The sequence below is a fragment of the Lampris incognitus genome, chromosome 2 (assembly GCF_029633865.1).
Source record: "Lampris incognitus isolate fLamInc1 chromosome 2, fLamInc1.hap2, whole genome shotgun sequence".
Lineage (NCBI taxonomy): Eukaryota > Metazoa > Chordata > Actinopteri > Lampriformes > Lampridae > Lampris > Lampris incognitus.
This window is the reverse complement of record NC_079212.1, coordinates 131,955,506-131,982,536: the sequence shown is the minus strand read 5'-3', so window position 1 is coordinate 131,982,536 and position 27,031 is coordinate 131,955,506. Positions and strand designations below refer to the sequence as shown.

Genomic DNA, 27,031 nt, shown 5'->3' with positions numbered 1-27,031 from the left:
CTGTTTAAGGGAAAAATCTTTGTTTTTGGAAGAGTGGTGGAAGAAGGGTATTTGGTCCATTACACACATCATGGATGACAGAGGCAATCTATTGAATTATAATGAGTTGTGTTTGAAATATATTATCCTCCTCTGATAAGGTCTATGACATGGTAATAGGTGTGATCCCTATACAACTCAAGATGATGGTCTCACAATGTCTTATGTACTCCTCTGTCAGCCCCACACTTCGCCCCTTAATGATTAACAACTTAAAATTTGTCGATAGAACCTGCAATAATCACTTTATCAGAAACTCTATTGAAGATATGTTATCCTAACCATTTAAGAAGGAATTACACTACCGTTCAAAAGTTTGGGATCACATTGAAATGTCCATATTTTTGAAGGAAAAGCACTGTACTTTTCAATGAAGATAACTTTAAACTAGTCTTAACTTTAAAGAAATACACTCTATACATTGCTAATGTGGTAAATGACTATTCTAGCTGCAAATGTCTGGTTTTTGGTGCAATATCTACATAGGTGTATAGAGGCCCATTTCAAGCAACTATCACTCCAGTGTTTTAATGGTACAATGTGTTTGCTCATTGGCTCAGAAGGCTAATTGATGATTAGAAAACCCTTGTGCAATCATGTTCACACATCTGAAAACAGTTTAGCTCGTTACAGAAGCTACAAAACTGACCTTCCTTTGAGCAGATTGAGTTTCTGGAGCATCACATTTGTGGGGTCAATTAAATGCTCAAAATGGCCAGAAAAAGAGAACTTTCATCTGAAACTCGACAGTCTATTCTTGTTCTTAGAAATGAAGGCTATTCCATGCGAGAAATTGAAGATTTCCTACACCGGTGTGTACTACTCCCTTCAGAGGACAGCACAAACAGGCTCTAACCAGAGTAGAAAAAGAAGTGGGAGGCCGCGTTGCACAACTGAGCAAGAAGATAAGTACATTAGAGTCTCTAGTTTGAGAAACAGACGCCTCACAGGTCCCCAACTGGCATCTTCATTAAATAGTACCCGCAAAACACCAGTGTCAACATCTACAGTGAAGAGGCGGCTGCGGGATTCTGGGCTTCAGGGCAGAGTGGCAAAGAAAAAGCCATATCTGAGACTGACCAATAAAAGAAAAAGATTAAGATGGGCAAAAGAACACAGACATTGGACAGAGGAAGACTGGAAAAAAGTGTTGTGGACGGATGAATCCAAGTTTGAGGTGTTTGGATCACAAAGAAGAACGTTTGTGAGACGCAGAACAAATGAAAAGATGCTGGAAGAATGCCTGACGCCATCTGTTAAGCATGGTGGAGGTAATGTGATGGTCTGGGGTTGCTTTGGTGCTGGTAAGGTGGGAGATTTGTACAGGGTAAAAGGGATTCTGAATAAGGAAGGCTATCACTCCATTTTGCAACGCCATGCCATACCCAGTGGACAGCGCTTGATTGGAGCCAATTTCATCCTACAACAGGACAATGACCCTAAACACACCTCCAAATTGTGCAAGAACTATTTAGAGCAGAAGCAGGCAGCTGGTATTCTATCGGTAATGGAGTGGCCAGCGCAGTCACCAGATCTGAACCCCATTGAGCTGTTGTGGGAGCAGCTTGACCGTATGGTACGCAAGAAGTGCCCGTCCAACCAATCCAACTTGTGGGAGCTGCTTCTGGAAGCGTGGGGTGCAATTTCTCCAGATTACCTCAACAAATTAACAGCTAGAATGCCAAAGGTCTGCAATGCTGTAATTGCTGCAAATGGAGGATTCTTTGACGAAAGCAAAGTTTGATGAAAAAAAAATCTTATTTCAAATACAAATCATTATTTCTAACCTTGTCAATGTCCTGACTCTATTTTCTATTCATTTCACAACATATGGTGGTGAATAAGTGTGACTTTTCATGGAAAACACAAAATTGTTTGGGTGATCCCAAACTTTTGAACGGTAGTGTATATTTTAGACATGTACTCAAATTTGAATGCCCATAAAATTAGAGAAAGATACATTTCATTCCCTATCCCACCCAAAGCCAAAGAGGTTCACTTTAAGATAATTAATGATATTTACACCTCCAGTGAATTTATAAGATTAAAATGTAATATAGTCTGTAATTTCTGTCAATTTTGCAAGACAGACATAGAAACATCGGATCATTTATTCTTCCACTGTAACATTACTTATACGTTTTGGTATAATTTGTATGTATGGATGAAGTCTAGCATTGGTGCTTTACCGCCATTTCTGCTAGTAAGTGTCACATTTGGAATGTTTATGGAAGATAGAAATATAGAATTCTTGTTGAATAATTATTTTGGCAAAATATTTTATACACAAATGTAAATATTGCAAAACGCAACCCTGTTTAGCAGCCTTTAACACCGAATTAGTAAGTTTTTTCAAATCTCTAAAAATGTATGAAAAACAGAAATGCCCAAAAATTATTCTTTGCATTTGAACAATTTAATGTAATTTAACCCCTGGAATATTGTATTGTCCGATTTTATTTCATTTTATCGCTTTTTAATTTTCTATTTCTGTTTCCTTGTTTTGTTTCTGATTGTCTTTGACATGTTTGATGTACCGTTCTTAGCCTACTCTGTTGTTATAGAGTATACTGGCTTTGTTTGACGTGTTTGTTTATTTGAAGTCTTTAATAAAAAAAAATCTTGTTCTAGTCTTCTATTTTATTGGCGAATTGCAAGCTATTGTTACATTAAAGAGTCCTTGGAACGGGCTTTTTTTGGTCTATTTTCTTTTAAGGCCCCCCTCCCTTAAAGTTGACGCTAGATCCAACTGGGTGTAGGCACGGACGTAGACATGATTGGTTGTTGCGTCGGCCAATAGACAGCGCGGAACCTCGAAGCGCACTGACTGCCAGACCGACAGACAGAGCAATAGTTGCGGCGAATTAAGTTAGTTAGTTAGCAAATTTAGTGTAGGAATAGCGGGAAACAATAGATTGACGTTATTTCGCTCGTCCAGGACCTTAGACGCAGCTCGGGCTTTCGGCCCTCGCACCACGTCTAACCAACTCTTTGTCAACGTGGATTGTAAAAAACACTCAGCTAAATAACTATAAAGCTAGCTAGCAACATAATCCGTGACTTCATATGTAGTCGAAGGACCCCGAGTCGATGTTTCAATGCATTTCGACATTCCGCGCTGTCTATTGGCCGACGCAGCAGCCAATCACGGCTACTTCCGTGCCCACACCCCGTTGGAGCTAGCATCAACCCGCCCTCAACGCCCACTTTTTTTCTGATTGGCCAACTTCCGGAAGCCTGATGAGAGGGCAGCGTCCAGTGCGCTTGTTAAGGCCGCGTCATTCTGCCTCATCCTCTTTCCGTTGTAGGAGGCTCCGTAAGCAAATTGAAAACCTACTAAGTATCATAATTTCTTGTTCTTGATTGGAAAGGACGACTTCTCAAATCCATCCGTACATATGCGAGCCTGAATATGATCCGGAATATGAGAGTGGACAGCATAAACATCCGCAGCTTCAAAGATTACAGCAGGACATCGCTGGTAAATACTATTACACACATTACCTGCATATTTTGTGCCATATGGATTTAGTCTTTCAACCACAAACCGTATATAGAACATTTTCTTCTTCTTCTTCTTCTTCTTTCGGCTTGTTCCCTGTTTCCCAGGGGTCGCCACAGCGGAATCGACAGTTTCCATCGGTACCCTGTGAGGGCACAACACCGATGGCGGTCTTGTCAATCCGCATTTACGTCGGATGCCCTTCCTGACACAACCACTAACCCTATGGAAGAACATTTTCTATATACGCTAATACGTTAATCGGTATACGTGTGGGAAATGCACTAAAATGCCGTAGGAAGAGGAAAACATCTGCTGTCATAAAATAGTGTAGCGAATTCGGGGGGACAACGCAACCACAGGAACTGCCGCGGCCGGGAAGCGAACCCATGTCTCCCGCACCGCAGGAGACATCGTTAACCGCTCGACTGAAGAGACAGATTCACGAGCCAGTGGCCAGCGTGTCTTCTTATCCATACACGTTACAATAACAAATGTTACATAACTAGCAAAATGTTATTCTGCCGTCGCCAAATGACTGTATAGTATCCCTGCATTGTAGATTATTTGTATGCTGGAGTACATTACATGCTTATAATGCTACTCAAGAAGACTGTTTTTGCGAGAATTTACCAAGAAGACCGTAGTTGGACAGGCTTTTGGCTTGGAGTATCTTCGCTTGAGTATAACTGCTTTTGGCATTACAGAAATTATAGTTGATTGCTTATTACTTGAAAACATTTGGTGTTTTGGGGGACAGTGACATTTGTCCTTGGCGGTTAGGAAAATAACGCCATGATTTTGACCGGATATGGTTGAAATAATGTCCTATATGTGACCGCTCGGTACATGGCTATATTGTTATGTGCAAACCACCGTTAGCTCCCTAAATAACTTTAGCTTAATTATATACATCCATTGTCTGCGTTTAAACTCTATTCGCAAGCCATTTGGTCCGATTATCAACACAAAACAGACATTTCAGTGATACAGCTTGCACTTCTGATTCCTGAACATGGCCCTTTGGAGACGCGACAGCCCCATCCTTTAGCACAGTGGTTCTCAACCTTTTTGGGGTCCTGGACCCCCTGCGTATTTTTGATCTACCCTGAGGACCCCTCCACCTGATCTTGGGGGAGGGGGGTTGCAATTTGATAGAAACAGTAGAAACTGCATTTTAAATTGCATTATAGCATTTATTCACTCTTTGGGGCAAAAATAAGAGCTTTCAGTTGTAACTTAGATATAGTTAACAAAACAGAATTCTTATGCAGTAACTTTCAGATATATGTAACAAAACAGAATATGTATTCAGTAACTTTCAGATATATGTAACAACAGAATTTTTATGGAGTAACTTTTAACAATGCAAACGGGAGCGAGATCTCTTATTAAAATGCAATAAATTACACTTGTGAAACAGATGTAATTAGAGAAAAAAGTCATGTTACCCTTTATAGTTTAGGTAGATAAAGGTCTCAGTCACATTTGAGTAAAATAATCCTATTTCTATAAATGTCATAGGATCTTTTTTTTTAAAGATATTTTATTTTCACGGACCCCTTGCAATTACACCACGGACCACTAGGGGTCCGCGGACCCCCGGTTGAGAAACACTGCTTTAGCACTAGCCTAGCCGAAAATTTTGCTTCATACTGGGCTCTATTGAGTCCTCTGTGAAGTGACGTGAACAAACAAACACGTTGGCGTATGGCTGTTGTTGACCAGAAGAAAAAAAAACTGTAACCAATGTTTTCTGGTGCTTTCTTCTTTAGAAAAGCCAAACAAAGTGAAAATCCAGCATTGAACTGTGCCCGGTTGAGGAAGCAGTCCTTTGTAAAATGAAGGAGACTCAATAAAAGGTTGGAGTTGTACTGCTGAGGAATAGTGGTGAAAGGGAATTTTAACCACTGATTCTTCTTTTCGCCTCCCTTTGGAAGTCCATACAATGGCAATTTGCCTTCGCGCCAAAGATAATAGTGTCTTCTTGACATTGCAATACATACTAACCAAACTCTTCCCAGCCTCCGCTCTACCTAACTTTGAGTCCTCCCGCATTCGCTATACCTAGCTTTGTTTGGAGGTAGGCCAAACTAGCCGTTAGGCAGACATTATGAAAATGTGTTACATAGTGACGTAGATAAGTAACAGAAGAAAATGCTGGACTACAAACGAGGCGTTTCAGGCACTGTTTTCTGTCAGAGAGAATATCTCTTTTTGGCGTTGACTTTGCGCTTTGTAACTGCAGATGTTTTACATGCACCTCCCAGCTATATAACACACTAAAGGAAAGGGAAAACCCCCAAAATCATGATATGGGCTCTTTAAGTCCAAACAATAAAATAATGTGTATTTGTACAGAAACTAGTGAGCGACATTTTTTTATCACCTGCAGCTGATTGAACACAACGGATTATGGGATATAGTGTTTGCCATACACCTCTGTTTTGCAAATTCTTTCCCTAAACTGTCAGCAATATAAAGTTTACTATGTAGTGGGTAGTGAACAGGTAAGTAATTTTTTCTGTTCACAACAAAAACGGTTGTGTTTTGCAGCCATGACACTATGTGTCCTTGTTAATCTTTAAAATATGCAAGGCCATCACCTACAGCATAAGCATGCTAAATATAAAAACATAGCAGAGCTGATGAAAAACATAATCTAGCTACTCAGTCACCCGTTGCCATCCCTCCGCTCTTCATTATGCAAATTCTCTGGAGGGGGTTCCAAAATAACATGTTAGATGAGGATACATTTCTGTAAACTTTAGCTACCTCTCCACTTGCCCGACTTCTCCCTCCTATGAATTTTCATTAAAAGAATGACAGATATGGGGCATCTGGGTAGCGTAGCAGTCTATTAGGTTGCCGACCAACATGGGGATCGCCGGTTCGAATCCCCGTGTTACCTCTGGCTTGGTCGGGCGTACCTACAGACACAATTGGTCATGTGTGCAGGTGGGAAGCCGGATGTGGGTATATATCTTGGTCTCTGCACTAGCGCCTCCTCCCACGCGCTACGTCCCCCTGGTGAATCTCTTCACTGCCAGGTGAGAAGAAGCGGCTGGCAACTCCACATGTATCAGAGGAAGCATGTGGTAGTCTGCAGTGCTCACTGGATTGGCAGGGGGTGGAGCAGCGACCGGGATGACTCTGAAGAGTGGGGTAATTGGCTGGTTACAATTGGGGAGGAAAAGGGGGGGGGGATTGACCGATACAAAGGAAAATACATTTTCTTCTTATTATTTCTTCACCTCACATTGAGAGACTGGTCCGCTGTGTAGAGTACAAAGAACAAACTGTTTTCATGAAGACCTTTCAGCCATCTAGAAACAGGTCGAGAGATATGTATACAATGCACGGTTAGAAGCTGTTAGTGTTTTGTGTGAAGCAAGTGTCATGTGTGATATACCTTCCGTTTCTGCCTCGGGGAACCACAGCAATAGAGGAAAAAGATATTTTGGTGAAACAATGGGTATTATTTGAAAGACCTGCAATTCTGTCAGAGGGGTGATTCCTGAAGGACAGCGGGGAGTAGTGGTGTGTGGCATTTTCTTTATATGTCTGCAGGCCAAACAAGAAAAGAGAGATGTTGACAATGACTAAAAGCTACCAAATTAGAAAAAACAATACTGTTATGCTTTGCCAACAAATACAGTCACAAAAATGGCTTGTTGCGGTTGCTCGGACCTTGGCTGCCTGGCATTCACTTTGTGTGGTTCACAAAATTGATATAAAATTATGAATAAACAGAAAAAATAAGATACATAGAGATAAAAAGACAGATTATCCGTAAAATCATTATGTTTAATGAGATCACAGTCATTAGGCGGCACGGTGGTGCAGTGGTTGGCGCAGTCACCTCACAGCAAGAAGGTTCTGGGTTCGAACCCCGGGGTAGTCCAACCTTGAGAGTCATCCTGGGTCATTGTCTTTGGGGAGTTTGCATGTTCTCCCCGTGTCTGCGTGGGTTTCCTCCAGGTGCTCCGGTTTCCTCCCACAGTCCAAAGACATGTAGGTCAGGTGAATCAGCCGTACTAAATTGTCCTCAGGTGTGAATGTGTTGGCCCTATGATTGACTTGATTGACTAGCGGCCTGTCCAGGGTGTCTCCCCGCCTGCTGCCCAATGACTGCTGGGATAGGCTCCAGCTTCCCGCTACCCCAGTTGGGATAAGCGGCTTGGATAATGGAATGGAGATCACATTATTTTGTACTTTATCTATTGTGTATTATTACCATACTGTTGGGCTGCAATGGACAATTCCTGCATGAATGTTATACAGTAAAACAAAATGGATATTCAGTTAAACAAAATAAAAGGTTTCTTGCAAGTGACTGATTGTAAGACCATTCCTTTTATCAAAGGGGCAAAGACAGCATAAACTGATTTTCCCATTTAAGTCCCTTCAGATCTGGAAAAATATGGTGCAATAGTATTATTCAGCAAGGATGTGGTAAAATTGGGAATTTTTGGCTACATCACAGGCTGTCATACTGACTTCTATTACTAACAATTCACTTTCAGAAATAGGTGCTTTGTGATAGTATTGTGGAAGGCTCTGGATGAATACCATTTTTTTTCTCTTATAAATAATAATTATATTAATGCGGCTGTTGAAGTAGTTGATAAATAGAACATTTAGAGATTACTAAACTTAATCCGTATGCCTTGCATGGTGTCCAAACTGGAAAGTCAGCCAAAGTTCGGGTAAGAAGAGAACAAATCAGGAAACTAAGGATGTCACTGTGCATGGAACAAAGCTGTGGGCAAAACAACAGAGGGTGGGTGGCACTTCCGTAAAGAAAGTCTTCTCACTTTTTGATGCTGCCACTGGCACTCTTTTCAAAACACTGTTTTATGAAGCACTCTGAAATGTATTTCTCCCGAAGATATCAACAGCACTGGTAGCAGAGTAGTGACAGTGGAGTCTGTCACTCTGAACACACCATGCTGTTCCCGCAAAGGAAAAAAGAGGTTTGTGCGATACACATTGAGGTGGACACAAGAAAGACTCATCATGAACCGAATGTGATTGTCAGGGGTATAAATTTAACATCACGAGCTGCTCAGTTTTGAAAGTTTGCCTTTGAGTTTCCATTTTCAATCATTAACACTGAAAGAAACAAACCAAGTTCAGACTCAACAGACATTTAAGATGATAGTCTGCTTGGCCTCCATAAAAAGTCAAGGGCACTGCTTCACAAAGGGGCTCCTCAAAGATTTTGGAGACCAGGAATGCAACTGGCTAGCAGATAGCTCCAAGGCAACTCTGCAATTTTCCATCTCCCAGGAAAGCCAATAAGACTCAAATTCTTTTTTTATCAAGCCTCCATCTCCCCTCTTCTTGATGCTCTTCTTTATTGCAACCCCGTCTATATTCAATAAATATATATAAGGCTGGCTAGCGGGCAAGCTAGCTAGACAGATACCACGTGGCATTTAAAATGTCAACTGATCTTCTACATTTGCTCCATTTTCTCTCCTTTCCTTTTTTTCCTCATCCTTTTTCACTCTCTGCTTATTAGACCTTACTACTTTTTATTACTTTACATCTCACCACAGACCTCTCCATCAAATCAACCCCCCCTTCTTACTTTCTCCTCCTCTGTCCCCTTCTTGGTGAATGGCAAGTCTGTGCCTATTGGGTTTCTGTCTTCTGGCATCAAGAAATGCTCCCAATGTTCCCCAAGTAGCTAACTACATCCCCCCCCCCCCCACTGGCAGTGGCAAGTGTCCCACATCTGTGTGTGTGTGTGTGTGTGTGTGTGTGTGTATGTGTGTGCACCTGCTTAAAAGCTAACGTGTTTGTGTGTTGTAATATTGTTGTGCACGTGTCGTTCACGTCAAGCATTTGATTCTGCATGACTGCGTAAGGTGGAACATGCTCTCCGAGTAGCAATACATTTTTAAATGTCCCTTTTGATATTGTGTAAAACCACACAGGATTGGCCAAGCTAATTTACAAGCAGATCCTCTCCCTACCTCTAACCCCTGACCTTCAACCCCTGCTCTTTCGTGTTTGTTTTTGTTTTTTTTTGTGTGGATTTTCCCCCCCTTTTCTCCCCAATTGTACCCGGCCAATTACCCCACTCTTCCGAGCCATCCTGGTCGCTGCTCCACCACCTCTGCCGATCCGGGGAAGGCTGCAGACTACCACGTGCCTCCTCTAATACATGTGGAGTCGCCAGCTGCTTCTTTTCACCTGACAGTGAGGCGTTTCGCCAGGGGGACGTAGCACATGGGAGGATTACGCTATTCCCCTCAGCCCCCCCCCCCAACAGGCGCCCCGACTGACCAGAGGAGGCGCTAGTGCAGCGATCAGGACACATACCCACATCGGGCTTCCCAGCAGCAGACTGTGTCTGTAGGGACGCCCGACCAAGCCAGAGGTAACACGGGGATTTGAACCGTGATCCCCGTGTCGGTAGGCAACGGAATAGACTGCTACGCTACCCAGATGTCCAACCCCCGCTCTTTCTTCTGCAAATAACCCTTCAACATGCTTTGTTCCAACACCACAGAATTTATTTGCACACACTCAAATTATATATATATAAGACACACGTGCTATCACACACACATGCACACAGAGTCACTCACATACAAACACAGTAAACACATAGCAATATCATTTGAACCACACAACACATGCTAAGTGAGTGGAGGACATTTTCTGAATGCAGGACATCATATAGCGATTGGAGAGATCAAAGGAGAAATTAAGCACTGTTACTCTCATCAGCGACAGATGGAGAGAGACGAGGAGAGATTCAACAATGAGGACAAGAAAAACAAATCCAAGGGACATTGCCTACACATTGATGCAGCATTTAAAGGAGTAAAAATGCTATCTCATAAACTCAAATCTCTCCCTATTATAGGGAGGCCTCTTCTTTAACCTCTATAATTATGCTTGGTTCCTTGTCATTGGGCAAAAGGGAAAAGATAATTGTTGCCATTTCAATCCACCAAACCATTAGCAGTTTCTATTTATTTGTTTCTAACCAATGCAAACAGCATCATCATTGGCGGTGTTTCAGGACCAGGGCTCAGAGACAAAATGGGGCTGCAGAAAGAGACGCAGATGGAGTGGCTCAAATAAACATGCAGAGGCTTTCTGTATATGTTTATACTGTCTGGAGATGCACCGTCAGAAATATCCCAACCTAGTAAATTATCAGCCTTCTTTCCCAAGTCTCCGTCCGTTTTTGCAATAGCTCGCGTTACAAGCGTCCCAATTTTCAAGATTATCTCGGCTTTGACCATGATCAGGGTGTTTGTGTGTGACAGCGATTTGTTCGTGCGCCCATTGGCCTGCTGTGTAGGACCCAGGAAAAAGAAATAAATAAAAGGATGGATGACATCTGGTGAAATTGTACATAGTCTGCTGAGGAAATTCCCCTCTAAGAACTGCCGACAGAGTTCACTCGCTGCCACGTCCAACCTTGGATTTCTCACTACATTACAATGGTTTCTACACTTGTCTGTCAAGAGCCCCATTACACCGCTTTGGCTCAACTTCGGCACATCTGCTGCCCTTGGATCAGAGCTAAGGCACCTTTCCACAACTTGACAAAACAGCTTCCTCGTGCAGCTTGGTGACCTTGGAATACAAATGGAAAATGATGATAAATGTATTGTTTTTGTTGGTGTCATATAATTAAGCTCTTACTTTTTTTAAACTAGAAATGCAACATATGTTTGTGGAGTAGTGATGAAAAACACAAGTACTGCTGGTTGTTTAATACAAAGACAATAGTGTTGTCTCAATTTAATGTCAAGCACAATGTCATTTTACTGTTTTTTTTAATCAATGAAAGTTTAAAAAAATCTATTTTACTCGGCAGTGATTAAGCCATAGAAAGTAATTAATCTGAATAATCAATTTGATCAAATTAAATATTTTTCATATGCTGTGGCACTATTTTCTGGCATGAGTCAGGTCACTATCAGACCTTAAAGAGGCACTAAACACTTGTTTTTAGAGCTGTAAACTGAATGATATGACTGTACGGTGATAAAACACATCAATGCTGGTGTTACTATTGACATTTCTTACCAAATTAAAAAAAAAATCGGCATTACCATCCATCCATCCATCTATCTATATCCAAACCGCTTATCATGGGTTGAAAATGGCTCAACACGCCACCTGCTGTTTAAATCAGCCCTGGACCTTGCAAAGCCAGTGCTGACGTAGAGTCAACCGATTAGGACTTATCTATGTCATGAAATTAAAAAAATATTAAAAAAGGATATTAACGCCCTCTAATCAGAGGGGGGTGACCCACCTCCCCAGACCCGCCCTTCAGTGTGAGTCTGTGAAACTGCTCATTTTCAAATATAGGTTGATCGAGACTCCTCATTCACAGGGGTTTACTCACTAACCTGAATAATTAGGTATAGTTATAAAATTTCAATTTTGGCACAATGGTTCAGACCTGGGCGGTACGGTGGCGCAGTGGTTAGCATGGTCGCCTCACAACAAGAAGGTCTTGGGTTCAAGCCCCAGGGTAGTCCAACCTTGGGGGTCATCCCGGGGTCGTCCTCTGTATGGAGTTTGCATGTTCTCCCTATGTCTGCGTGGGTTTCCTCCGGGTGCTGCAGTTTCCTCTCACAGTTCAAAGACATGTAGGTCAGGTGAATCGGCCATAGTAAAATTTCCCCTAGGTATGAGTGTGTGTGTGTGTGTGTGTGTGTGTGTGTGTGTGTGTGTGTGTGTGTGTGTGTGTGTGTGTGTGTGTGTGTGTGTGTGTGTGTGTGTATGTTGGCCCTGTGTGATGGCGTGGCAGCCTGTCCAGGGTCTCTCCCCACCTGCCGCCCAATGGCTGCTGGGATAGGCTCCAGCATCCCCGTGACCCTGAGAGCAGGATAAGCAGTTCAGATAATGGATGGATAGATGGGTTCAGACTTGTGCTTTTGATGGTTTTAGACGCACCATCAGTCAACTGGGTCAGTTGGGCTAGGGGAGCAGCCGCTCTGTCACCTTATAGCAGTCAGGCCACTAATTTATGGGGCTTATTAGCCCCCAACTCAAAATGTTTGTCTGATCTTAAACAACTGGTCACACACCTGACCAGATTCATTCATATTTCAATTCAAGAATAGTTTGTAAAGTGGAAGGGTTGGAGGAAGCGCTATAGATAAGACAGTTCTGTTTTAATTTCCAAGATGCATTTTTGCCTTTCCCTTTTCAGCAAAGATTCAACAGAAATTATATGGCCCTCAATCACAACTTTAAAAGTTTTCCATAAAGTAGATTCTGTGACATCTGAGTTGTCATTAGTTTCCAGGAATTCTGAAATCTTAGTAGATATGAATTATGAAAATGGTGCATCAGAGAGCAGTGATGGGTGAAGGCGGCAGTCATACTGCTGCTTCTTATGATTAAGGTCAAGAACCAATGAAGTCAGAGAGTGGTCAGCCATTAAAATATTGTTATATGTTGAATCAATATCATTTTAGAATTAAATAAGAAATAGTATATTCTTGGTGTAAAAGTAGAAATAGTATATTCTACTGCCAGCCTGTCCAGAGTGTCTCCCCGCCTGCCGCCCAATGGCTGCTGGGAACCTCTGTGATGTTGGCACCATATTCTTGAAAAGGACTTGTGCATTTGTGAAAAGAAAAAGAAAGAATAACTGTAGGATTCCCCAGTCTCCAAATATCAACTAGATTCGTGGGAGTCATTGAGTTATTTAACACCATGCAGGAAGTAGGCGATTGACTTGTTTGGGCCAACCTGTCAAGTACACAGTTGAAATCACCCCCTATAATCACATCTCAGAGAGATCAGGCAGTAAATTAAATATCTTATGGAAGAAGGCTGGGTCCATCAAAATGTGGACCATATACATTAAGGAGTGTAACATGAGTAAATGAATAAATGTAGCCAAAATATATGGGCTGTTTGGATCCCTTGCAGTGGAGACATGACTAAATGTCTTGCAAATCAAACTTTCCACTCCTCGGGGTTTACTGGAGCACGTGAACTGAGAAATCTGGTTGGCCCAGCTACGTCTAAACAACTCTTCTTTTGTGGGTCTAATATGTGTTTCTTGTAAATATATGACGACAGCGGACGGAGATTTAAAATGAGAAAACACTTTAGCGGGATCGCCGGTTTGAATCCCCAGCTTAGTCGGGTATCCCTACAGACACAGTTGGCCGTGTCTGCGGATGGGAAGCCGGATGTGGGTATGTGTCCTGGTCGCTGCACTATCACCTCCTCTGGTCGGTCGGGGCGTCTGTTCGGGAGGGAGGGGGAACTGGGGAGGAATGGCGTGAGCCACTGGTGAAACTCCTCACTGTCAGGTGAAAAGCAGCGGCTGGCGACTCCACATGTATCGGAGGAGGCATGTGGTAGGTAGACTGCGGCCCTCCCCGGATCAGCAGAGGGAGTGGAGCAGCGACTGGGATGGCTCAGAAGAGTGGGGTAGTTGGCCAAGTACAATTGGGGAGAAATGGGGGGGGGGGGGGTAGAAAACACTTTAGCTCGTTTGAGCACATGTCCGAATCCATGCACATTCCAGCTAGTGAAAGTAATGCCGCCACCTTGCGGAGGTAAACTAGGATGCATATCGAGTTTGAATGGTAGCAGTGTACGCACATCATGCCCTTGTAAAACACTGATATGAATAACAGTATAATATAAAAAAATAAAATTTTGAACACTACCCCCCGCCCCCACGTCCCCAAACAAAGTGAGAGTGTAAGCCCCACATACTTAGGGGTTGCCAGGCCATTAAATGAACAACTAAACGGCAGCTACGTTGACAGAAGTTCCCTCTCCAATAATGTGGACAAATGCTTGTGCACAAAAAAAATGGCCATGAAAATGTCTCGGTTTGAATGATTACAAAATAAAAGTTAAATACAAAATGTGCCATGTTGGCGAATGGGTGATTAGTATGCGAGCCGAAGTCCCTGCAAGAGCCCCAGCATCCCGCGGGGAAGAAAACACCTTGTCGGAGGTGCCATGACACGCAGCCGTGCCGGGCGGATGAAGCCGTCCCTCACGCCGGCCTCCCGGAGTCGCTATTGGACGTCATCAAAAGGCTGCTGTTGCTTCATCACCTCTGCTGGCTAGTGAGGAAAGAAGTAACGCAGAGGAGTCTGCTGGCGGGCCAGTTGTACTATTTCCTCCTTCGTTTGGAGGTGTTGAATCCATGATATCACTATGCGCGGCCTCTTCGGGGACCTGCCTTCCCAGCCGATGTGCTCGATCCAGCAGCTCAGGGATTAAACTTCGTCACGGACTCCGTCGGACGTCCGTTGTCGGTCTTGCCAGGTAGGCCGGCGAGTTTACCACTGCCGCTTGGAGCGAGTGAGGGTCGAGGTGGATCAATGTCAGGTGAAGTGCTTCGTTCTGCATTTTCCACCCCCTTTATTCGGTTAACGAGACTCACCGAAGGTGCTTGGGTAGATGCCAGAGATGCCTCTAAATCGTCAAAATCGGTCGGTCATCGTCTTGCTCACACGTAGTTTTGCAGAGAGGGTCTTTGTGGACTCCGCGTCAGGCTCGGTACGCGACTGCGAGCCGGACGCAGCCTGCTCAGCTAGCTCGCTCCAAGCGGTCGAGAACGAGTCTCATCTGGGGCTTTATCCCGCTTCTTCCGCCCTTCCGGTTTTGTCGTCCTGTCGGTTAGACGTAGGAAATAATGAGGTGAAAGCGGCAAATTAAACTAGATATTACGTGAATGGCCGAATTATTTGGAGTGTGGAGAGGAACCCTGAAAAAAAAACACGTCTACTCTATGCGGTGCTCACTAGCGCCCCCCCTTTTTGTCTTCCCTCTCAGCTGCTCCAGGGGGAAAAGGTGTATTTTGTAATTAGCTCTCCCACTCCAGGGGTCACACACACACAAGACCAGGGGAAGGATAACACTCAACAGCCTTGATAAAATCATTTAAACAAGTATTTTTTTTCCCTTTACGCATTGTGAGATTTGGTCTTGAATTGATGGTAGATATTTCACCACACTCAAACATTTTCTTAGATCACTTTCTAAAGTTCTGCATTTTCTGTCCATCCATCCATTATTCAAGCCGCTTATCCCAACCGGGGTCGCGGGATACCTGTACAGGCTGTCAGTCTATCACAGGGCCGACACACACACACACACACACACACACACAAACACACACACACACACATTCACACCTAGGGACAATTTAGCATGGCCGATTTTCTGTCCAGTTACTTCTAATCTTGACCATCTAACAACATGCACGCACACACACACACACACACACGCACAAATCCTTAATGGCAAAGATTTCACATGTTCATGAATACATCCCAAACGGTAACCAACAGGCCTGGACTACCTTTTTTTTCTTCATGCCTCTCTTGGCTTCCCGCCCTGTCTTTCCTTTTGGTTTATCGATCTGACAGTTGTCCAATTGCCTTTACGTTGGCAATATATGGCCATCTTCAACCCTTGTAGACAAACAGGCTGTCCTCTAGTAAGTATTGTGCAGCTGTCAGGCCCTGACAAGTCTGCTCAGCAAACATCCAGTTGTTTCCTAACAAATCAAGTTAGCATCACGAAGGGCAAGATATCAATCTGAGATCCGTGGTTGGATGCTAAATCAACAAAATAGCTAGGTCCACCTGTACATTTTTGCAGCTAGTATGGCTGAAAATTACTAAGAGAGAGAAAGGAAACAACATGAGGTGTGTATAGACTTCCACAGAGATATTTAAAGCTTGATTGGTTGTCTCGTGTAAATCACTGTTTAGCTGGCACAGGCCGAGTTTGCTTGACTTTTCTAAGTATAGATTTTCATAAAGGCACTACTGTCAAAATCATCTTCTGGTGATGGCAGGCGATGCTTGTTTGAAGACGCAAGCAAGCACATGCATTTTTAAAATGGCCCAGCCTGGGAAATGTTTCACTGTATTGCTAAGAGAGCAGTTATTGAAATGTGGCCGGGACAATACAGGAACGGTGGCCGGCAAACCACTGAAGACTCATTAAAAATTCAACAGCCAGAAAATGATTTAAGGAAACAGAAAGAGAGGCTGTGAAGCGCATGAATAAATGTTAAAAAAATAAATAAAATATGTATAAATATATATGTATATAGAATTTACTTGACCCAGTGAGTCAAGTAAATTATTTATGAGACAGTACAAGCCTGTTTCATGCCATAAGCGTTCATCAGCTGTCATTGCTTATGGCATGAAACAGGCTTGTACTGTCTCATAAGGAATTTACATGACTCACTGGATTATTTTGCTCCTTAATTGTTGAGCACTTTCCCTACTGTTGAGTGTTTCTTTTAACAGTTTATATATATATATATATATATATATATATATATATATATATATATATATATATATATATATATATATATATATATTCTACTCCTCATTAGTTGAGCACTTATAACAACACCATTGACGGTTTCAGAAAAAAAAACACTAGCGGCACGGTGGCGCAGTGGTTAGTGCAGTCGTCTCACAGCAAGAAGGTCCTGGGTTCGAGGCCCAGGGTAGTCCAGCCTTGGGGGTTGTCCCGGGTCTGTCCTGTGTGTGGAGTTTTCATGTTCTCCCCGTGTCTCCGTGGGTTTCCTCTGGGTGCTCTGGTTTCCTCCCACAGTCCAAAGACATGTAGGTCAGGTGAATTGGCCGAACTAAATTGCCCCTAGGTATGAATGTGTGTGTGTGTGTGTGTGTGTGTGTGTGTGTGTGTGTGTGTGTAGGCCCTGTGATGGCAGCCTGTCCAGGGTGTCTCCCCGCCTGCCACCTAATGACTGCTAGGATAGGCTCCAGCATCCCCATGACCCTGAGAGCAGGATAAGCGGTTCAGATAGTGCATGGATGGATATATATATATATATATATATATATATATATATATATATATATATATATACAATGGGAAAAAAACACTCTTGTTACACATTTTTCTCCAAGGTGGATTCTATACAAAATGAGAGGGTTTTTGCAGCTTATGAGTGTCAGTGTGAGGTCAAGCTGTCAATCTCTGTTTCTCTCTCCCTCCATCAAGAGGGAGCTTCTGCTGGGTGAGTGTCACTAAATAGAGAGCTAATTAGCATGTGTTTGAAGAGAGTGTGACACCCATTTCTTTGAGAGCGAGAGAGAGAGCACGGTGTGTGTGTGTGTCTGTAAGTAAAACTGGGTAGGCCTGACAAATCTCAGTGAAAACTGTACGGACAAGTTATTCTCTCTTTTTCCATTTTCGATTCAGAATGCCGAGTACCCTTGTAGCATCCCATCTCTGTCATCTCATCCCTTACAGCTCATCCCCACTAAGAACGGGGGATTTCACTGGCTTAAAGCGTTACCACAGTGTGTACTGAAGAGTTATTTAAAGTGTTACCGGCAAACGCTGAGGGAAGACTGCAGAAATGACACGTGTTACTACACATGAAAATGTGAAAGCAGGGAATTCTGGCAAAAAGCTTACAGTCAAGTAGAAACTAATCAAAGAAGGCCATTATGCGGAGATGATGCATGCACAGGCATTCGATGCAATGCATGGCTGCAAGGTAGCTGGAAGTACGGCGGAAATCAATCTCTGGGTAAAATACAAACATTTTTCAGCTGAAAAGATGCCACCCTGAGGGGACAGGAAGAAAAATCAAAGGGTCACTGACACATCGCTTCCATTTGAGACATGTCCGCAGGGTCCCGTGTGAATAAGATGATTCATTGAAAAGAATAAAAGGGGAAATACAAAAGATATTAAACTCCAGCTTAATATAACTTTCACCAAGGTGAATGTGAACGGTCTGTGAAGAGAATCCCCATGAGGGGAGGTATCTCACTAATTTGATGAATGGCTTTAATCATCAGGGAAAGCTGTAGGGAACAGTCAGTGTAACAATAAACAGCCCCGGTAATGAAGACACCCACTGCAGATATTTATCTTGATCCGAAAAAGCGTCAGTTCTGCGTATCCGTGGCTAACTAGTGGAGGTTACATTTGGAAGGTGAATACGGTAATTATTTTGGGGAGGGCTACAGTGTTTTGTACTAGTTGAGTTACAGAAACAAAACGCGTCTCTGGGCCCTGAAGTAGGGTTGATTGGTGTCCGGGTAGCGTGGCGGTCTATCCGTTGCCTACCAACATGGGGATCGCCAGATCAAGTCCCCGTGTTACCTCCCGGCTTGGTCGGGCGTCCCTACAGACACAATTGGCCGTGTCTGCAGGTGGGAAGCCCGATGTGGGTATATGTCCTGGTCACTGCACTAGCGCCTCCTCTGGTCGGTCAGGGCGCTTGTTCGGGGGGGGGGGGACTGGGGGGGATAGCGTGATCCTCCCATGTGCTACGTCCCCCTGGTGAAACTCCTCACTGTCAGGTGAAAAGAAGCAGCTGGTGACTCCACATGTATCGGAGGAGGCATGTGGTAGTCTGCAGCCCTCCCCAGCTCGGCAGAAGGGGTGGAGCAGTGACCGGGATGGCTCAGAAGAGTGGAGTAATTGGCCTTATACAATTGGGGGGGAAAGGGGGGGGGTCCAAAATAATAGGGTTGATTTAGCAGCCCTACTATTCGAGTTTTGCATCAAATTGTAATCTGTCAGCAACCAAAACCATTCAGTTTTGCGCCTCGGTTCATAAGTAAATGATCAGTGTTTTTGCAGAACCAGTGGAAAACACTGGTGTGTTTTATACACACAGCTGTGAATTCTTCCACCTTCCCCTCTAAACAGGCCAAAGGGATTTCCGTGCACAGCACAGCAATCATTGTCAACAGTTTATTACCAGGTTTGAAGAAAAACTAATAATAAAGATAAAACAAAAATATGTAGTCTGGGAATTCACCATGAAGTCAATATTGGCCTACGCTGCTCAGTCATTGGCTGAGCCGGCCGACAGGACACTCCTTGGGGAAATAATCATTGCTGCAGGACCTTCAGCCGCCATTCAAGGTGGAAGGTAAAATAATGAAATAAGAGCCAGCAGCTGTCTGCACACTGCAGCTGAAACAGTGGCCCTCGGGAGGGGGTTTTCACAGCCCCTGGGACGGAGGGCTCAAAGGCTATTTCTGCCTCTTCTTTGCCGCGTGTCACGCCGGAATAAAGCAAGTTGGTGTCGACAGCTAGGACCCACAGGCGAGACTTGTCACTGCAGTCAGCTGAACTCCCAGGCGATGAAATCCAACATTAGGTTTTAATACATGGGAGAGTCTTGGTCTTTTTTGGCGATGGTGTGTTTGCCTTCACGAACTGTCACGGCAGAGTAAGTACGGCATCGCTTCACTAATGGAAGCCAACGGTACACTGAACCGCATACCCAACGTGAGTCGAAACCTCGAGTTTGATTTTGGGTTAAATTGAGGCGTGTGTTGTTTATAGTATAACACAATCACATCGCAGGTTGTCAGTGTATTTCAAATTGAGTCGGACCGATGCTTATTTGCTTTGAGGGCCCCGAGCCTCTGAAAGACCCTTGCAGACAAGCTCAAGAGTAACCACATAATGTTCACGGTTTGAATCCCTGCTTAAAAAGCACCTGCATGAACAAGTCTTTTCTTCCCCTCCATGTCACTTTCATGCATCGCCCTTGTGACGAGTGAATGGTTTTACTCAGCGTTGATTTCTGTCTCTTTTTGATTGTTGTGCTTTTACGGAGCCATGAGGCCCTCTGTAGCATCTGTTTTAACGATAAGATTATCATTGCTATTATCATTTATCTATTTATTTACTTTTTCCATTGTTATTCCAAGCTATCGTTGTTCTCATGGAAACCCATACTGACACGCAAAGTGAGCGCAAGTTTATACAAGCAGCACTTTGCCAGATGGGGGGAAAGAAAGTCAAGAGTCATTCAGCATGTTTGCACATCCAAACAGCCACTTTCCAGCAGCACCAACCGCCACAGCCAAGGCTTATCCTGCCCAAGCTGTCTGACAGCCATGTGAAGAGGTAAGCTCCCTAATATTTCCCCCGGCCCACCGCTGACTGTTTACACTATGACAACCTACCCTTCCATGCCCTTTCTCACTGGGAGGCATCTCAATTGTGTTAAAGCTCCTCTCCTGCAATAAAAGCCAGGATGAGACTCTCCCGGGCTTCTCGTTCCCCGGTGCAGTTTTTAAGTGTTAATCTTTTGTTGTTGGACTGATTCCGTTTAGTGAGCATCTGTCTCTTTCAAGCAAGGGTGGTGGTGTTGTTTAAAATTGGACGAGCCTCAAAAGGAAATGGTGGTTTCAAAGTCTGAATATATCCAGCCTCTCTGGATACACAGATTCGGTCCATTTGCAGATTTTGAGGCTGCGGGAATTTGAAAATCATCACTCTCAAAAACCTCCATAATGAGTTTCAATTATTTAACATGCAAGCGTTTTCAACATGTCAATAAAGAAAAGAAAGGCAGTCAAGTTCGTTGCCTACCAACACAGGATCGCCGGATCGAGTCCCCGTGTTCCCGCCGGCTTGGTCAGGCGTCCTTACAGACACAATTGGCCGTGTCTGCGGGTGGGAAGCCAAATGTGGGTATGTGTCCTAGTCGCTGCACTAGCGCCTCCTGTAGTCAGTCGGGGTGCCTGTTCGAGGGAGGGGGGGGACTGGGGGGAATAGCGTGATCTTTCCACATGCTATGCCCCCCTGGCGAAACTCCTCACTGTCAGGTGAAAGGAAGCGGCTAGCAACTCCACATGTATCGGAGGAAGCATGTGGTAGTCTTCAGCCCTCCCCGCATCGGCAGAGGGGGTGGAGCAGTGACCGGGACGGCTCGGAAGAGAGGGGTAATTTGCCGGATATAATTGGGGAGAACAAGGGATAAACCCTCCCCCCCAAAAATATCTCCCACCCCCCAAAAAAAGACTGACCAGATTATATTGATTCAACTCTTAGCGATGGCAAATGGTCCATTGCTTCTTACATACTGTGCCACAAACTTATCATTATCTAAACTATGCTGTCATTTTCCTGCCCCCAGTCCCCCGCCAGTACCCCCAACTGTGACAGCACTTGTGTACAATCAGTTTGCCCCCCTCACACAGTCAGAGCTCCCTTAAATTGAAAGCCGATGCAAAATGCCTGAGCTGTCCAGCCTAATTAAGAGGATGCCAAGCAGCGGACTGGAAGATGTGCCCACACCCTTGGGAGCCCTATTGAATGGTTATACACCCCAGACTGCAAATGTGGCATACAAATAACATGACGAAAATCGCCAAACAAACTAACATGATGCTGACGGTGTTGCGGATGAGGTGGTCAGAATGGCAGATTGAAGAACATCTTCAATTTTCTTCCATACCGCATATGGAGGCATGTACACTGGCGGCTGTTGCTTTGACCCGTATTCACTTTTTTTTTTTTCAGTGTAACCTCGCCAGACCTGAGCCAGTAGGACTGACTGGTGAGAGGCATGCTCAGACCTCATGTGGCACACAGTAAGGTGCAGGTGCTGGTCTGCCTGACCTTATCACCTTGTCATCCAAGCGTATAATTTTACATGTGGTCACATGGCGGGGGGCACCCAAAGCCAAGTCAAATGCCCTTATCGAAAACAAACAAGAGTTGTTGGACACAGCATATAGCCTCTGTGTTCTACATGAAGGATCAGCACCGCTCCGCCTGGGCAATTTATCAACCCACCAGCGTCTGGTCTGAAGGGAGGAAAACTCCTCCAACCATATTGCTGTTCTCATTTCTGGTGACAGAGAGACACTGTCCTCCATATTTGAAAATGCTATGCTAAATATTGTCTTTTTAATCTGGATGTGAAGCTCCTCACTCCCATATCATGATCAGTTTAATTTCTTCCCAGGCTCCACTCGCTGAGGCTTTCTTCTTTCATGTTCATATGACACATGGACTGTGAAACAAAAGATCATTTTAATTAACTCCCACTGGAAGAGATGCATGCTAATTGATTTCCTGCCCGCAGTGCTGAGTCCGTTTGGAAGTGCCGTACAGCACACATTTAACTTGTGGCGTCACTTGGTTATTGGACTTGCTTTAGCCAAGAGGGCCCTCAGGACTGCTGCTGAGACAAAATGATGAAGTGATTATCACACAATTTGAATGACAGTATTATGGTTTGTTTGAGGCTAATGTAAAAAAAAAGAAGGTAAAACTGAATGTGTAATGTGAAACAATGATCCCATTTACACTTGGCATTAAAATGTGTCGAGTTGTGTGAATAGCTATCCTACTGCACTACACATCCACCTGAAAATCCAAGTGCAATGTGATCAGTTCGATGGCCAACTGCTTAAACCCCCTCGATCAGGAGGAGGTCCGAGACGTTTTGGCTAAGTAAATGAATCCGTGTCCCCAAGTCACAAAAGTCAGCTCTCTACTCCTTCCAAAACATCACGTCAGACAAAGGTGCACTTCCCCAGAGGTATGCCTTCTGCAAAAATGGGTCTTCCTTTGCACTGAAACAGGCCACATTTGCTTGCAGATAAAGTCAATTGTAGGATGATGTGTCTGGAGGTTAGTTACCTAGGCACTATCAGGCTCAATGCTGTCTCTCTCTCCACTTTTAACTCGGCTCTCCCACCCGAGTCGGTCTCCCATTAATTGCTGCATTCACTGCGGTATAATTACCTTTATATATGAGAGGGTACATTCAAATTTCTATCTGGCAAGAAGAGACACATTTTAATGACAGGTGTGAATGCAATGTCGCTAAAATCAAATGCAAATACAATCTGCGCACAAGTCACATAGAGTGTAAATGGAGCAAAATCAAACCAAAACTATGCCTCGAAGCCCTTACAAGCAAGCCCTCATCAAAATGAATTACTGGATTGATTCTGGGCAAATGAATTAGAGATCTAGCTCGAAAATGAGACACGAACGGAAAAAAAGTTGAAACTTGTGAGAAAATGATTGCGGTTGAAAGTGTACCTTGGGATATTAGGGGATATTTTGGAAGATAATTGCGAAATGAAAATCTTTGCTTGGAGTAGAGTGGGGTCCTTTTGGGATGGACTCATCCGTTCTGCAGGGAGTCTGAGTGGCTGTTGTCAATATCAGGTGTCAATAGTTATTTGCAGCTTAGGAATGAAGTCCTTTCTTTTCATGTCATTGGCGATCACGGGGTGGGTTGCTACGGTGTCTTGATAAAACAAAATGGTGCCGATATATGAAGACTGACCTTTATTTGATGTATAGTTCTGTTGTCAAATTAGCCAGCTATACATATCAATGTGTGTCATGTTAAGCACTGTAACATCGCCATAACAAACCATTCACTGGCAGGGCTGATCGGTATAATGCAGGCCTTACAGGCCGATTCAGCAGCACCTCAGCAGGAATATTTATTTTCCAAGGTTGGTGAAGGTAAAGGTTGCCTAAACGGATCCTGAACTTTCATCCATCCACCTGCTGGGAAAAAGCCACGTTGAGCAGCAGGGGTTGCCCCCAACATCTGCCCAACCCTTATTACATTTGATGTTATCGTTATGCTTTAATGCTTCCTTTATTGTTTCATATCACTTTTTTTTTTTTTACAAATTACCTAACATCAAGCATCTCTTTAGATCTACTGAGGTATTCCTCAGCTCAAATTTGTCTCAAGAAACCTTAAGCACATAAGCTGCTGGGTCGCTTTGCTTCACCCATCCATCCTCGCAGCTTATTTATGGGATAAGGAGGCAGCATTCATTTTTTACATTTGAAATAAAAGCAACAAAAAACAAAAAAAACCCCACAACAACTAAACTGAGCCCATCTGCCAGGTTGCTATTGAATCTTTACAAAATATTACATACACGTTTACAAGTTATCTCTTTGCCACTTTCAGAGTCATTGTTTTTCTATGAAGGGGATGCTCCCAAGCTGCCAAGTAACCGTACGAGACAACCCAGTGAACTCTGACCCAGGTAATTCTTCATGCATATTGTTTGTTTAAGTGTGCCCTCCATCATTGCTTTTCCTCCATCGATTCTCGGGGATGATGATTGACATCTGCAGGTGAGGCGCGCACGTGCACTGTAGACAATAGAGACGTCAACGGTGCTCAGTTGCATCCGTTATCATGACGCCCCCACCCCCAAATAAAGCCAAAATAATCTAACTTTGCGGATTACAGGACCAATGCGTTTCTTATCGCTTACTTGGCAAGGCTCTAACAACAGTTAACCGGGGAAGTTTTACTCAGACGTCATTTCGAGTTGGTTAAACCGGGCTCAAAACGGTGCGTGCTCATCACGCACCAACAGTTACGGTTCTTAAAAAAAGAAAACTTTATTGTGTTATTCTGTCAAAGTGAGTCCTGGTAGGATTAAATGTACCCCAGTTCTGTCGTCATTTGCAGCACATGGCGTCGCCAACAGTCGCGGTGGAAGTGTTGGTGTAAACGCGGCGGCGGCAGCACTTCGGAGAGGAGGCGGCGAGACGTGTGTGCATCCTCTCCGCCCTGCGTCCACAGCACAACGCACGAAGTGACAACAGAAGAAGGAAACGAGCGATCTTCCCAAGTCCCCCCCCCCCCGGTCCTTCCTTCCCTCCTCCGCTACACAGAGCCACCAGCCCCGCTCACACACACAGGAGTGCCGTGGTCTAGTATGAAGACCTGAACTGAGGAAACAGCCAGGGTCCGTGTGGCTGCCATTTGCGACGCCGTTATCAAAAACAAAAGAGCGCTGTCAAGAACCCAGCCCTCTTCCAACCCCACCCAGACTCTCTAGTCAGGGGTGCCTGGCCTATCACAATACATTTAGACAGTTAAGGCTAATGAGTAAGATACTTCCTCCAGCTTGATGGATGGGTGGATGAATGGATGGGGGGGGGGGGCTATAAAACAACAAAACTTACCATTTCCAGAGACGCGATTGTCCACCTCGCCGTGTCCGACCGTCTTCAGAGCGGCGCCGAACTGAACGTAAAGTCCCATGCAGTGTACAATCCTTGTCACAACTCCGAACGCCCCCATTGCTTCTCTGCTCGTATTCGGACCGCGAGGGTGTCACATTAGGCAGAGGACGCGGATACACATCGGCAGGAGGAGAGGACCTCGCGGAGATAAAAGCGCGCCCGGCACGCGCGCAGGAGCGTCACTGCTCCTTGTCTTGAGAGAGAGGGGGGGAGAGGGAGAGAGAGAGAATGGAGACAGGTGCAGCAGCCAGCTGGGAGTCAATTAGGTGGAGGGGTCTCACTATTGTTTACCCCCTTTTTGTCTAAGGCATCATCAATTTAACGTATTCCTCATAGGCGTGATGTGACAGCTTCTCGTAATTTCTGCACTCTTACAAAAAAAAAAAACAAGGATAGAAAAGGCTTTTCCACTTTTTCTGATTTATTTGATTCCGCATCTCCTAAAAGGCGCGTGTTTGTGTGGGGGGTGGGGGTGGGGGTTGTTATTTTAATATGGCAGCATTTCCCCTGAGCCGCAGCGTTGGAGCGCTGTGATCAGATGCCATGGATGGGTGTGACATGGTGCTCTCTACACCGCCGCATGTCTGGATTTGAATCCTTTGGCTTTACTCGGGGATGCGTACTCGTGTGTTTTTAAGCTATTATTATTATTGCAGTTTTTACTGATACTGGGGATAAGAGAGCAAGAAGCCTTAAAAAAATCAGACTATCGAATTGCAATATATTGCTATTTTAAAAAAATTGCATTATGCATTGAATCAGCACTAAAGTGCTGTCATGACATTGAATTAAGAGGTACACGGCAAGTCCCAGCACTCAATCGCTGTGTAATAGAAGGCCTAATTGGGTTAAGAAATTGATTATTTTTCTTTTTAAATGTTTTCCATTACAGAAAATGGCCTCGTCCAGCTCTATTGCTGTCACAAGCCATAAATGTAAATGTACAGGACATTATTATTGCAAACTGAGGGATTTGACTCCAAAAAAACAAAAAACAAAAATCCAAGCTGCAGCCTACCAGCAAAACTAAGCGAGACTCTAATCGAACCATTAACCGAAGTGTGACTGCAACAGATGTTTGCTCACTTGTGCCTCATCTCCTACTTGGCCTCTCATTGGCATGTAGGGAGTTTTCCGTGTGCTAATGGGCATCAAGACGGAGCTTATGTCCTTGAATTTTAATGCGCATTGGAGGAAAGGGTGGCTACCTATTTGTTGTGTGGCTGAGTACTCATGAAGGGACCACACAGGTGTCATATACCTCATATCCAAAGGGTTCGGCTGACAGCGACGACACCCATGACTCAGAGTACTTCCCAACACCTTGGGTGCAAAACTCAATCGCAACCAGGATTTCCAAGATTCCTTCTATTAGCCGTAGACCCTCTGTGGTTACATGCTTTGCTTTGCTTTGTCTGGTTGGATAGGTGTTTCTGATGAGAGGCTGTGGTTAGTCAAGCATCTATGGCTATGCCAACCAAAACCAACGCAGCAAATATGGTCAGCAGTAATCTGACGGAGAAGAAGCTATGGTCCAAGCTCTTTGTCTTCAGATTAAACAGCTAAGGAGTCATGCTTTTTTTCTTTTCTTTTTTAGAAATTGCGGTACAAAAGTGCTGGTCTGTGTAGTATGCGTGGGTATTCTGCAGAGAAAAGCTATACATAATAACTAACAAA

General features: G+C 44.1%; 1 protein-coding gene across 1 annotated transcript in view; it reads right to left on the bottom strand.

Moving 5' to 3' along the window:
* Positions 1-25,425, bottom strand: part of vstm2l (V-set and transmembrane domain containing 2 like) — a 37,173-nt gene extending 11,748 nt beyond the window's left edge. Inside the window, exon 1 of the mRNA XM_056275189.1 lies at positions 25,295-25,425. Coding sequence (XP_056131164.1) covers positions 25,295-25,412 — 118 coding nt within the window. The 5' untranslated portion in view covers positions 25,413-25,425. The remainder of the gene's footprint in view (positions 1-25,294) is intronic.
* Between the last annotated feature and the right edge of the window lie 1,606 nt (positions 25,426-27,031).